The sequence below is a fragment of the Adiantum capillus-veneris genome, chromosome 27 (genome assembly GCF_014529385.1).
Source record: "Adiantum capillus-veneris isolate H3 chromosome 27, ASM1452938v2, whole genome shotgun sequence".
Taxonomy (NCBI): Eukaryota; Viridiplantae; Streptophyta; class Polypodiopsida; order Polypodiales; family Pteridaceae; genus Adiantum; species Adiantum capillus-veneris.
The window spans coordinates 8,009,942-8,024,706 of record NC_140957.1 but is presented as its reverse complement, the minus strand read 5'-3'; the positions used below and the strand labels follow the sequence as shown (position 1 = coordinate 8,024,706).

Genomic DNA, 14,765 nt, shown 5'->3' with positions numbered 1-14,765 from the left:
TGCTCATTGTCAACCCTAGTGTATTCAACACCTCGTCGACTCATGTATTGCCTGCGTGTGAACCCTGTCCCAATGACATAGTGGTAGCTTCGCACTCTGCCATTGCTTTGAGTCACTAACTTTCCAATGACAAAATGGTAGCTGCACATTTTGCCACTGTCTTATAGTACACGTTGGATCCCGTAACACTTTCGAGCATACCCAAACCAACAGTTTAAGAATGCAGTTACACATGTACTCTTTAATAGAAGCAATCACTGTATCCTTGACAGACTGACAAGAAATACTCACTTCTATAGCACTAACCAAACTTTTGGACATTCCATAAGAGCAATTGTCAAACTGACAATCTGTACAGCTCTAACATTCATGTAACAGGTATTTGATTTGAGCTCACTTTAAATACCATGTACATCATTTGTTTCAAAAGCCATTGTCACACTGACAATCCATTTAGCTTTGAAACTCAAGGGGTCAAGGTAGGTTGCAAATCGAAGGCTTCCAGGTAAAGTGATAACACAGTTGGTGACTCTGCAAGTTCACCTTCTTCCATCCACTTAGCATCCATTGGTGGATAGTTTCTGAACTTTACCAAGTAACGCCTAGCAACCTTGCCTTTCACTTTCCTTTCTTTGTGTGCCAAAATCTGTTCAGGGACCAAGATTTCGTCAAGTTCCTCGACTTCCGGCTGATCTTCAGCTGGTATATCTTCTGGCACATCACCCACATAGGGTCTGAGAAGACTCACATGAAACGCATTGTGAATCTTCCAACTGTCAGGCAATTTCAGCCTATATGCAACATCACTGATTATGTCGCACACTTGAAAAGGCCCATAGTAACGCATGCTGAGCTTTGGAAACACTCTTTCCTTGCCCTTCATCTTCTTTAACCTTGCCTTTTCAAAGCGTAAAAGCACCCAATCACCAAGTGAATATACCACTTCACGACGGTGACGATCAGCTGCTTTCTTTTGCTTTGCCTGAGTCCTTTCTAAGGCCACTTTGACCTTCTTGTACATTTCATCCATGTCTTGAACATACTTATCTGCTTCAAATATCTTGTCCTTTGTATGCAGTATGGGAGGAACTTTCTTGCCACCTTCAACTATCTCAAAGGGTGCCTTGCCAGTTGATGAATGCACTGTATTATTGTATGCATACTCCACCAATGGCAAATACTGCTCCCACCTTCCTTTATGCTCTGACACATAGCACTTCAGCAGATCTAGGACAGTAGAATTTGCCTCTTCTGACTGCCCATCTGTTTGAGGATGAAATGACGAAGAGAATTTGAGCGTGGTGCCCATATTCTCAAACAAGCCTCTCCAGAACAAACTAGTCATGCGTGGATCACGGTCGCTAATAATCGACTGTGGCATGCCATGATACTTGAAAATATTGCTCATAAACAAGCGTGCCATCTGATCTGGCTTTATCTTCTTCCTGACAGGAATAAAATGAGCCTGTTTGCTGAATCTGCAAATAATGGTCCAAATACCATCATTTCCTGTCTGCGTTCTTGGAAGATCAAAGATAAAATCCATAGCAATACTTTCCCATGGTTTATCTGGAATAGGTAGCGGTTGCAATAACCCTGGTGCCTTTTGCCTGTCAAACTTGACCTTTTGGCATATTAGGCATTCTCGCACAAAGGCATCCACATCCCTTCTCAATGTAGGCCAATAGAAGAATGTCTCAACCGCTTTAACTGTAGCATCGATACCACGATGCCCTGCATACGGTGGGACATGACTCTCTTCCATAACTTTGCGTCGCAATGGCTTTGTGACACACAATCTGCCATGCATCATCATGAACCCGTCTTTAAGAAGATAATGTTCATGACGTTGTCCATCCATTAGTTGCTCGAAGACCCTTGCAAAATCTTCATCATTTGCATACTGTTCTCTCATATCATCAAGTTCATGATGATAAGGAATCGACACAGCTGAAATTTGTGGCTTCCTTGACAAGGCATCAGCCACAACGTTCTTCTTGCCTTCCACATGCACAATCTGAAAATGGAACATGGACAAGATATTTGCCCATCGCATATGCTTCTCAGATAACTTTGTCTGTGTCAAGAAGTATCGCAAGGTCTGATGGTCCGTTTGGACAACAAAGTCTGCACCTAGCAGGTAGTGTTTCCAACTTAAGAGCGCATGAATCACAGCCAGTAACTCTTTCTCATAGACCTGCATGGTCATCTCTGGCCCTTGCAAAATTCTACTCTCATAGGCTACTACCCTGCCATCTTGCATTAGCACAGCACCAATGCTACTACCGCAGGCATCACACTGGACCACAAATGACTTCCTAAGATCTGGCAACACAATGACTGGATCCGAAGTCATCTTTTCCTTTAAGAGATTAAAAGCTGAAATCTCTTTCTGTGTCCATCTGAAGGTGACTGCCTTCTTTTGAAGAGCATATAAAGGTGAAGCAATCTCAGCGAAATTTCGAATAAACCTTCTGTAATAGGAGCATAGTCCCAAAAAGCTTCGGACATCATGCACCGTCTTCAAATTTGGCCATGACTTGATCGCTTCGACTTTTGCAGGATCCATTCTGACACCATCCTTTGAGACAATGTGTCCCAGAAAGTGAATCTCTTCCAGAAAAAACTCACTTTTCTTTGCATTGATGAGCAACCTATGACTGCGTAGCTCTTTGAACACAATGGCCAAGTGATGCCTATGCTCCTCTTCATTCTTTGAGTAGACTATCATGTCATCAAATAACGTACCAACAAACTGCTGGTGTGGACGGAAAATTCTGTCCATCATCCTATTAAACGTAGCAGGAGCATTTGTGAGACCAAAGGGCATCACTAAAAATTCGTAAAGGCCAAACGTTGTTCTAAAAGCAGTCTTGTGCACATCCTCTGATCTAATGCGGATCTGATGATACCCACTCTTTAGATCTATCCTGCTAAACATAGCTGCTCCTTCTAATTTGTCCATAATATCATCAATTCTAGGTATAGGAAACCTATTCTTGATGGTATTCTTGTTCAGTGCACGGTAGTCGATGCACATACGCCATGAGCCATCCTTTTTCTGCACCAACAACACTGGAGAACAGAATGGAGATGAACTGGGCTGAATCAGCCCTTTTTCTAACAGCTCCTGTACTTGGCCCATTATCTCTTTCTGCTGAGCCGCACTAACCCTGTACGGAGGCTTATTTGGTGGGCTACAGCCTGGCACCAAATCTATCGCATGGTCCTCGGGTCTCTCTGGCGGTAATTGAGACGGTAATGAATCGGAAAAACAGTCACTATACTGTTGTAAAAACATTGACCTTTCTTTATCTAGCACAGATAAATTTGATTCATCACAATCTGACACTTCACGTGCAAAAACTAAGTACGCAGAAAGATGCTTTTTCATTACAGAAGTAATAGCAGAAGCTGATACAGTAGGAATAGACTCCCCTTTAAGCTTTACATCCAGAATGTGAGTCTTTCCCCTGCTCTGTACAGTGATCTTTTTGTTGTAGGCATCCATGATTCCCTGTACACGAAACAACCAAGGAATACCTAACAACACATCACATCCGTCCGGTGGCATGATGTAAAATTCTTCAGCATCTACATAGGACTGGATATGTAGACGCAACTTTCCAATGATGGGTGTCACAGCCTCTGTATGGCCAGGACATGCCAAACCTGCCTCTGCTGTATACCCCATCTCTTCAGGTCTGATTCCCAACTTTGAAGCCAATTCTGGGGAAATAAAGTTGGCTTTGGCACCTGGATCAAAGAAGATAAGCACTGTTTGATCCCTAACCTTTCCCCATGCTCTGCAAAGCTCACTTGCATCTGAATTTGGCTTGTCGCCCACCATATCTGGCACTAGACCAGCCATGGGCTTCTTTCCTTTCTTGTCTTCCTTGTCTTCAGAATCAGCTGGCCTTTTCTTTGTAGGACAGTTGTAAGCGATGTGGCCAGGCTGCTCACATATAAAGCATTTGTTCTCTGTCCTCAGGACCTTCTTTTGCTCTTCTGACTTGCGAGGAAAACGTCTTTTCCATTTCTTTGCTGGTCCTTTTTCTGATTCAGCCGTAGCTTTGTCTTTCCCTGTGTTGGCCGACTCCTGAGTCCCTTTAGGAGCCTCATTGGGAACGTGCTTCTTGGCTGAATTTTTCTTGCCTGATCCTGCCTTGACGCCAGTGTTAAATTCACAATCTTCTCCCTTGAGCAAACCATTGCCAGTGTTTGCTACCTCGATGAGCTGCGTCAAAGTAGTGACTTTTGTCTTCGTGCAGTATTTTCTCAATCCTTTGGGTAGGCCACAACAGTATTTTTCTATCTGTTCTGTCAATGGCACAAACCTATAGGAAGTTACTGGAAGTAGAGCTTTCCAAAACTTCCGATTGTAATCATCCAGATTTCTGCAAGTGGCAGCATTTAGCTGGTGCCATTCTGTCATGACATCTGCTTCGAAATCATCAGATAACCATGCTGCTGCAAAAATCTGCTTGAAGTAAATCCATGTGGACGGAGCTTGCCCTTGAAGCAATAAAGTTGTCCACCATTGTCCCGCATTCCCTGTCAAGAAAGTGGCTGCCTTGCGGACCTTTGAAGCCTCTGTAAAGTTTCCCCCTGCATAGGCCTTGTCAAACTGCTGGAGGAATGAAAGAGCCTTCTTCCTGTCATCAAACCCTGTAAAGGTCGTGAATGACACACCTTTGCCACCTTCTTTGTACGGAGTTGGCCTCTCCAACGGCGTTAAATTGTCATATGGAAGTGACTGAAACATAGGAACACTATTAGGGTTCATCTGTGTTCCTTGGCCGCTATTAACTTGACCTGGAAATGCCATATTTGGCTGCTGATTTGTAATTCCAGCCATACCAAAATTTGCTTGTGGCATCCCAAATTGTCCCTGAGTGCTTTGAAACCCTGGTTGCATACCCATGACACTGTACATGGGGTTAGGCATCATCGTTTGAGCACCCGCAAACACTGTTCCTGGCGTATAAAACTGATTTCCAGGTGCATGACCAGCCATGCTTTGGAATACGGATCCACCTCCAAAATAGCCAGGGTGTACTGAAGGTGGTGGGAAGACTTGTTGCATAGCCTGTAGGTTGCTTCCCTGCCCATTAGAACCAGCTATAGGCTGCTGAAAGGTGGCGGGCTGAATTGGTACAGCTTGAAAAACTGGCATCTCAGCCACCTGTTCTTGCACCTTAGGCATACGTTGTGGAGACTGCATGTTCTCCGTCAAGTGTACAGGTGTTTCCATTGACTGTGCGGTATGAATCACCTGTGCTCGAGCCTTAACAGGCTTTTGAATATGATCCAGTGACCCAACTTGCTGAGACGGAACAGGAGGTTGCAGAAAGGCTAAAAACCTCGGATTCTGCATTACTTGTGTGAACATAGCCACAGCAGTAGCCAACTGGGTCCTGAATATATCATCATCAGTCTGTGGTGGTCTTGAGGACTCACCCACTTCATGTGTCTGTTGACCCTGTGAAGAGGAAACCTCTTCAGTCACATCATCTGGTCTGTCAGCCATAATTACAATTCCCTGTGTCTGGTCTATGATCCCCTGTGTCTTCAAGCCCAAAACTGACCAAGGCTCACTTCTATGGGAAAAAGTGATTTAATCCCGTCGATGGAACCATGAAACCGGCCTGTTCAATCCAAAAAGGGCGGTAGACTTTACTTTAAACCTTGATTTAGCTTTCACCCATTATTAGTCGTCTATTTTACCTGTACTTTCAAGACACAACAAAGGGGAGAGGGATACAGGCTGCTAGATTGCACCTGTATGAGTAGACGGACACCAGATTGGCCCCTAACTTAGGCGCCCCTTTCGGTATTTCTTTATTGTTCAAAAGAGGGAATAAACGCTGTGGTTCCCTACAAGCTGCCCCGCACAAACTCGGCTGAATTTCCACTGTTCCAGCCTGATTTCGGCAGCATAACTGTACTAGAACCCTTCACGGTCAGTATTCCCACGCATTGACCGACTTTCCCGACGCATACGGGCACTTTGCAAAACCTGGCGAGAATCTGCAGCACGCTGAATTCTCTGTTTTCAGCCCTGAAAATGCGCCAGATCACCTGTACAACGGTCCCCTTGCATCCCCGAACCTCCTGGGGGTATTAGGGTCCGTTTAGGGCCAAAACCCTAAACCTGCAAAAATACACAGCAGGCTGTAATTCACTGTTTCGGGCTCCGTTTCGCGTGCCGGTCGCATCCCTAGCAAGTCCTCGAGCTCCCGCACCTGTAGGGCTACTTGCCCTTTGAATCGGACGAGATTTCTGGCGTGAAACCTCTCCGAATTCACCTGTACCTGCGGGGGGATTAGCCGCTAGCTAATCCAGTACCTGTGCAAGAGGCTCTTGCCTCGGCAATCGCGCATGAACCCACACAACTGTACATTGGTCAAATGAAAAGCCCACTAGAGGGGCATAACATACTGCCAAAGGGGAGAGAGAGGGCAGTGCGTAGCGTGCAGGGCATCACTCCTGGCACCGCACTGTGCATAAGAGGGAAAGCAAGCACTCCATAGCTCTTAACCTGTGACAGAGACTTGCAAAATGAGCCTCCCAACTATAAATCACGTTTTTGCCTTCTCTATAAGTAGTAAACTGGCCTCAAAGTGCCAAGTGTCACTCATTTGTGCATTTTCCCGCTTTAGACCCTCGGGTCTAAAAATATCTCACCTGCAGCCTCTGTTGACTTGGCCACAGAGTAACAAAATGATCCCCATGTCAAACTGCACGTAATGACGCGAAGACATTTTCAGGTCCCAAAATAGCAGTTCCCTAAATTTTAGGAGATGCTGCCATTGTATCTTTCTAGGTCATCCGACCCTCTTTGTACACTGTGGCCACATCCAAAACTGAAATGTAGCCTCTGTAGCAAAGGATTCCACTTTGGCTAGTCAATGACCCCACTTGGCTAACCATAGTCCTTGTCCAACCTTAGTGCTCTCTTGCCCTCAGGCCCGGACTCCCTCTGGACAGTTCCACACTAGCTATGCAATGCAGGGCAGTTAGATTTCCCGAGGGGTGTTTCCAAAAAGTGAAAGTAAATAGATAATAAGAAAGAAATCAACAAAAAGGATAGATAGTAGTCACACACTGGTGACACACACTACGCACTGCTCTCTCTCTCTCTCTCTCTCTCTCCCCCACGAGCAGTATGTTATGCCCCACTAGTGGGCTTTTCATTTGACCAATGTACAGTTATGTGGGTTCATGCGCGATTGCCGAGGCAAGAGCCTCTTGCACAGGTACTGGATTAGCTAGTGGCTAATCCCCCGCAGGTACAGGTGAATTCAGAGAGGTTTCACGCCAAAAATCTCGTCGGATTCAAAGGGCGAGTAGCCCTACAGGTGCGAGAGCTCGAGGTCTTGCTACAGATGCGACCGGCACGCGAAACGGAGCCCAAAACAGGGAATTACAGCCTGCTGTGTATTTTTGCAGGTTTAGGGTTTCGGCCCTAAACGGACCCTAATACCCCCAGGAGGTTCGGGGACGCGAGGGGACCGCTGTACAGGTGACCTGGCGCATTTTCGGGGCAGAACACAGAGAATTCAGCGTGCTGCAGATTCTCGCCAGTTTTTGCAAAGTGTCCGTATGCGTCGGGAAAGTCACCTATTGCGTGGGGATATTGACTGTTAAGCGTCCTAGTACAGTTATGTTGCCGAAATCGGCCCAGAAGAGGTGTTTCTTAGCCTAGATTGTGCGGGGCAGCTTGTAGGAGATCACAGGTTTTATTCCCTCTGTTAAAGAATAAAGAAATACCGAAAGGGGTGCCAATTTTGGGGCCTACAGGTTGTCGGCGTCTGCTCGGAGCATTCTAGCTTCCGAGCCGTGTGTGTACTTAGGTGTTGATCTCCAATCTCCGTTACAGGTTACCTTTGCAAAGTACTCTGTGTGTGTCTAAAGTAAAGAATTTCGGGTGAAAGCCAACGCCTACCGCCCTACGGGCCGGTTACACGCGCAGCCGGGCAGGCAAGGTTCATGAGGGGTTTTTCTACTCTTGACCATATCTTGACACTCAGAGCCATCATTGAGGAGGGCAGATCAAATGGGAGACAGTTCTATTGTAGCTTTGTGGATTTCCGCAAAGCATTTGATAGAGTACCCAAAGCTAGATTGATGCGCAGATTACAACAGATGGGAGTACCCACATAGCTCATTTGGGGGGTCATAGCATTATACAGGTCAGTGGTGGGGCATGTACGCACCTCAGAGGGTCTATCCACACCGGTTCACTCAACTATTGGGGTGAAGCAGGGTTGTCCGCTCTCTCCTACTCTATTTGGTATGTATGTGAATGAGGTTTCTGACTACATTGAGAGAGATGGTGATAGAGGTGCACAGCTGGCAGGGACATGGATTATTGTTATATGTTGATGATATTGTATCGATCTCCGACTCTCCGGAGGGGATGCAACGTCACTTGGATGCTTTGCATAGGTTTGCCCAGGAAAGTGGTTTGTCCGTCAACCTTGGTAAAACCAAGGTCATGGTATTTAATACCACCCCACAGTGGATCAGGAGGTCAGCGCCCGCATTCACATACGGCCAGGAGACAATGGAGTATACAGATGCTTACACTTACCTTGGGGTGGTTTTTAGTTGGCCAGCATTTTCATTGAGGAGGGCAACAGAGACTAGATTGACCAGAGCCCATGCAGCATTGGGTAGATTGGAAAGGATATGTTCACAGGTTCAATTTCAGGAGCCTCGGACGAAGCTCTGGCTCTTTGACACTTTGGTGACTTCTGCATTGCTTTATGGAGCTGAGATTTGGGGACCTTCATTGGATCATCACGGGAGTGATGGATGGGAGGACATGGAGAAGCCTTTGGTCTCTATGATCTCGCGGCGCATTAGAGCTAAGGCTTCAGTACCACGTGCTATTGTCCGAGCAGAGCTAGCTGCCCCCCACTAGTGGTTGAGGCGCTCACCAGATCTGTCTCCATACACCGCATGTGGGAACTTCCTAGAGACAGATATGCCCGCCTTGCACTTGAGTCCTCTCGAGAGTTAGCCATGCAGGGAGATACAGCATGCTGGTATGGGGAGATGACATCATGGTTTCAGGCGCATGGGTTCAGCATAGACAAATTACCCTCTCTGACTGGATGCACCCTCTCTGACTCTTACACAGTCCGAGATCACCAGGCTCATCTGCCTGGACCTGACTCAGCTAGACACCAGGAGGACATGGATACAGCTAGCACAGGAGCTGGGCACGAAGATGGCTTTCTACAGAGAGCATCTTCTCCAGCTTACGGAGGATGGTTTTGTGACGAGGCCCAGATACATGGACACCCACTTGTCTCATGGGATATGATGTGTTGTTGGCCAGATACGCACATACTTGCTGCGGGTCGAGACTGGGAGATACAGCGGAGTACCAGCAGAGGCTAGGACATGCCCCGTGTGTGACATCGAGCCTGAGACAGAGTTGCACTACACATGTCACTGCCCCGTCTACTACAAGATACGAGGCCGCTTCCATTGCTTGTTCAGAGAGGGCTTTTGGACCACTCTCCAGAGTTGGCGGTACGAGGATCAGAGATGCCTGGGTTTGTTTTTGCTCGAGCTGCGCAGACACAGAGAGAGCTTGATGAGAGGAGAGGCTAGGGCAGTCTCAGAGATAGATCACAGACTTCTTTAGAGCTGCCACTGAACACCCGGAGGAGCTACTACCACAGCAGAGCTCGTTGCCTCACACTAGAGGCACACCGATCGACCGAGCGACCGAGCTGGGGAGATCTAGACGCCCACGATTGCGGAGGACTACACAACATCGACGGAGGCTGCATCAGAGGATTCGGATCACTTTGGCCTGACATGCAGAAGCCCTGTCAGACTATTGACCATGGAGGAGATTGATGAGATCCGCCAGCGACCGATGCTGGATCTCTTGTGATTTAGCTATCCCAGCTAGCTGCTTAGTTCACACCTAGCAGTTTAGGATTCCATAGTATTTTTATTTTGTCATTTGTCATCTTGTAACTCTGACTTTATCAGATCCACCACATTGTAACTTTCTGGTCTCATAGGTCACTTTGGCCTTTTGAAGACATTAATATAACATTTCTTAATTTTCTTAATTTCTCACATAGGCCGACATCAACCTCTATGTAAAAAGATCTCTCTCTCTGCAAAATACATCCTCTAAAGCTTTGTGTGTATGCCTAAAAATAAGACTTGTTGAGAGAAAAGTGCGTGTTACTCTCTCTTGCAAGAGTCAGTATACAAAGGGGGATGCAGGATGCAGCTTGAACTGTTAAATCTCTAGATTGTCGTTAGTATTTGAAAGAATATAAAGTTCCACATCCATCTTAAAATACCTTTCTGAACGAATTGCTTACCTGCCAGCTAGGGCAAGGAAATAAAGGAGAAGCAGCGTTGAATTTTGAAGCGAACGAATGTAAGACGAGACCTGTCTTTGATGAGCCAGGGTCTGATGTGTTGACTGGACTCTGGGCTGTGTAAGACTAAATACTTGGGTTCTCAAAACCTCGGAAATATCATGCAAATCCAAGCCATTGATGCCATTTTAAAACTTCCAAGTCCATTTTTTTTTAGCAGCATTTTTGACAAATGAAAATCTGCAAAAGGGAAGACAAGGATGACTGCCCCTTAACTTCCCTATACAATGTGTAAAGCCACGCGCGCCCCTGAAAGCCTCTTGAAGTATACTGGTTCGATCTAATGTCTTGAATAGGCACACTGGAAGTGGTAAGTAAATTTCCTAGTCAAGCTTTTTGTGCGAAGGATACATGAGGGAGATGGCAAGCTTTTTTGTGCGGAGGACACATAAGGGGAACGACAATACAAGTATTTAGATTTTCATGTTTGTCCGGAAGGGTGACCTCTACTTTTGTTCTGATTTTTTGAATGCAACAATCTAACTGAATGAAATGCCTTTTGCAGTTTCTTGGTAGCAGCTATGGTTTTGCAATGCATGTGGAGCTTGTCTGTGGCAACAATCGAAGGTTACGCCTTGCTTCTGGGCAGAAGTCTCCGAGATTCTCCTTTATTAAGCTTGTTTGCAGTGGGAGACTGGGTGAGGTGTTATAACATTGTGATTATACTTTGATCTTGTTTTTGCTAATATTCACGAGAAAGTTATGCAGGTCACAGCAGTAATAACATTTGCTGGTGCCTGTGCATCGGCTGGGATAGCAGTGCTCGTTGGCAGGGATGTTCATCAAGGTTGTGATACAAATTATTGTGGCAGGTATGCAGCAGCTGCGGGAATGGCATTTCTAAGCTGGCTTTTAATCTCAACGTCCTTTTTGTTCACATTCTGGCTCTTGGCAACACGGTAGTCCCGACTTGCAAAGTCCAATTGCAGTGTCTCAACCGAAGGGGCTAAAGCATAGGGTCACCTATGGTTTAACAGATGCAGCCTGCTGGTCCATAGGTACCTTTGTAAATCTAGTGACTGTTGAGAATCAGGCTGCTGCATGCAGTGCAAATCATGGTGAACTGAAGCAACGGATCTATCAGAGCCTTTTTGCTCAATATTTAAATGCCTGGTCGAGCAAGTTGTGGTGGGCCGCGAAATGCAGTAAAGATCCGTTAATCAGCTTTAACAAGCATGTCTTGAAAGCAGTAATCTCCAGCCTTTAATTTTCTTGTGTATGCCATACTTTGTACATTGTAACGATTGAGACATTTGTTTGCAGATTGATGTTCACAATATCATATTCGATTGTTTGATTTCGTGAAGTTGGGTACTACTTGATATCTTGAAGTTCTGGAGTTCAGCTTTCTTGTGCACTAGCATTTGTTTCCACCTCTCTCTCTCTCTCTCTCTCTCTCTCTCTCTCTCTCTGCCCAAAAGGACGTAGCTGATTTCTGTAATGGAAAAACAGCTGGAGATGCTTAAAGGTGAGCTCATTGATACAAGAAGGCCCAAAGGGCATGAGCACTGGAAGAGCTGGTAAGGTGAACAACTCAAAAAACATGTCACAATCGAGATTGGGGCATAACCAAGATCAGAAACATATAAGTCTAGAAAGCAAAAAACAAGTGCCTTTAGCATCCTTTGGAAGAGGAAGAGTGGGACTTGCAATGAATTGGCATGTCGAAACAGAGTAGCAAGTGATACCATTGGGTTTAGTGTCGAACCAAGGAGAATGATTGAACTTCTGAAGATGAGGATGAGTGTGAAGAAGCCTCTAGGTAGAGGAAGCCTTGCCTCACAAATCTTTTTTTTTTTTTTTTTGCAAAACTCACAATTGTGAGTGAATTATATTGAACAGTCCAAAAAATTACAAGGTCTTGTCATGCTCTTGTTGAGCAGCCATGACACCATCCAAGGACTATAATTACATTGGCTATCAAGGCACCCACCGCCTCCTCCTCGATATAGAAGGTCCGTAAACTTGTCCTTATGAGAGCTTTTATTTACCGATGGCCAAGATTTTCCCCCGTCCTAGGCATTCCATCTGTTGACAACAGGGCACAAGTAGTCCTAGACCAATCCTCCGAGTGTTGCTTGTGCCCAAGCATCCATATTAGCAATTTGCTTTCTTGAGTAATTTTTGCGAAGCTTGCCACCTCAAAACCTCCTTCAAACACAAGGCGGTTCCTTGTCTGCCATACATTATGTAAGAAGAAGTATCTGACGATTTGAGTGCTAACGAGGAGGGCAAGACTTCTTGAATACTTGCCTCTAAGGAATAGGTCAGTCTTGAAAAAACTATTTTTCCATGTTCTTTGGATCCACTTGCATATTTTCCCTGCTAGGCCTTTAATAGTTGGGCAGTCCATGAATAGGTGGGCCAGATCTTCACTAGCCATCTTGCACCCCAAGCATCGATCTGACCCAATCCCTCTCTCCTGAATCTTCACCCCCGTCGGCAAAGCCCCCCAAATTACCTTCCATAGAAAGACTTTCGTGTGCTGCGGAACCTTTGGCTTCCATATGTTCTCCATTACTTGCTCCCACCTTTCCTCCGGCCATTGCTTTTTCCATAGCTTGTTAAAGGGGCTAGACCAATTCTTCTATGCATCATTGTCTGATAAATGCTTTTAGGACGGGGTTTCCATAATAGACTGCTTTCGGGCCATTTCCAAGTATTCCAGTCAAACTCTGAATCACAGATTGGCATCACTAAATTGTCAAGCTCCTTCATCACCTTGTGGACAAGCAAGACCTCCAAGCTATTGAGTTGGTATTGGGTAACCAGAAGGTCAATGGTTTTCCAACTCTTGTTGCCACTATCCCAGAAGTGCCCAAGTCGCTTCAGACCCTTATTATTTAGTTTCCTAGCTGTCTCAATCCAATAGGGAGTTTGTGGTGGATCTAGAACTTTGGATAGCCAGGGGACCAATGCAAAATGAGTTCTTGAAGTATCTGACTTCTTCCCCCCACTTTAAGACTCCTGTTGCTCTATTGCATTTTCTTATCAATTCTCCTGAGTTGCCTCCTAGTCTGAAGGTAGCCTCACAAATCTTTTACCTTTCTTTTAATTAATTGATTACTTTCCAAAAAAAAAAAGTGCACCACAATTTTTAATAGAGTATCCGGCCAAGAGAGAACGGGCCAAAGGGAAAGGAGTGGAATGACATTAGTAAAAAGATGGAAAAAGGGAGAAGTATTTGAGGGTCAAATACATTCTTGAAGGCTCATAAAAGGAGAAAATTTTAGGTCTCCATAACTGCCATCTAAGGACTTTTTGCACTTGCTCAAAGTGGTGGTTGAAATAACAGTTAGAAAAGATGCTCGACTACAAATGGACAGCGAGGATACTTGTCAAAGAAGGAAATGCTCAACCAAGTTGAAGAACAAGACTGACGGAGGAAAGTGTCGTTGCAGCCATTTGGACAGATTGACCGACCACAATCTGATGATTAGAGAGAGAGAGAGAGAGAGAGAGAGAGAGAGAGAGAGAGAATAGTCGGGAGCAGGAGGAGCTATCTTGTATTAATGTTGATGATTGCAATAGTAGGGAATAGTTTTCTTGAAGGAGCTCGACCAACAGTCCAGACCAAATCAGGGCTTGCATAGGGCTTAGGGCCAAGTCGCACCCAAGGTGAGTTTTGGGGGGGGGGGGGGGGGGGGGGGGGGCTTTTCAAGGGGTCACCGTCTTTTCTTAAAAAATGAGAAAACATGGTAGCATTTTCCAATGGAAATTTTGCCCTTGCTAGTGCTACAAAAAACGTAGGTGATAGGCTATATTTCTGGAAGAGCTTTCCTCTCAATGTTTGCAGGCTGTAGTCTTCGAATCAAAAACTGCCAGCTTTCATCCATTCAACCCTTTAAAATCTCTTTAACAGAACTAGAGAGGAGGTGTGACCTGCCATGCTCCTTCCCCCCCCCCCGCTAGAGCGTGCACAACTCAGTTCTTAGTCTCCGAGCTCGCTTTCTAGGACAGTGATTGTGTTGAGACCGTATAAGGCAATCGAAAGTGAGCATGTGAGAAAAACTCGATCAGGCAAAGTTGGAAAAGACCTGTTTTTCTAATAATATTGTCAGAAAATAGTTCCTTTGGAGAGTCCATAACTCAAAAATTGTGAACGATTGGACCGCACTTGTGAGATATCAAAGTACTTGTCTTTGGAAGCTTGAGGGTAGTCTGGAGACACTCCAAATTTGAAGTAATCTCTCTTTTCTCAATGTCCAACCTATAGTTTCATTTTTGCTTCAAAAAGCCCTAAAAATATATCAATCTCAATATCCACTTGTTTTGAGAGCATCAAACGAGCATCACGATCACAAAACGTGTGAAACTAGTCTTGATTGGTTGGCGTGGTGGAGA

At 45.4% G+C, this 14,765-nt stretch overlaps 1 protein-coding gene across 1 annotated transcript in view; it reads left to right on the top strand.

Annotated features, from left to right (window-relative positions):
- Window positions 1–11,727, top strand: part of LOC147421465 (CASP-like protein 5A2) — a 66,891-nt gene extending 55,164 nt beyond the window's left edge. The window contains exons 2-4 of the mRNA XM_086503565.1: window positions 10,927–11,059; window positions 11,130–11,233; window positions 11,325–11,727. Coding sequence (XP_086359691.1) covers window positions 10,927–11,059; window positions 11,130–11,233; window positions 11,325–11,628 — 541 coding nt within the window. The 3' untranslated portion in view covers window positions 11,629–11,727. The remainder of the gene's footprint in view (window positions 1–10,926; window positions 11,060–11,129; window positions 11,234–11,324) is intronic.
- The last annotated feature ends 3,038 nt before the right edge of the window (window positions 11,728–14,765 follow it).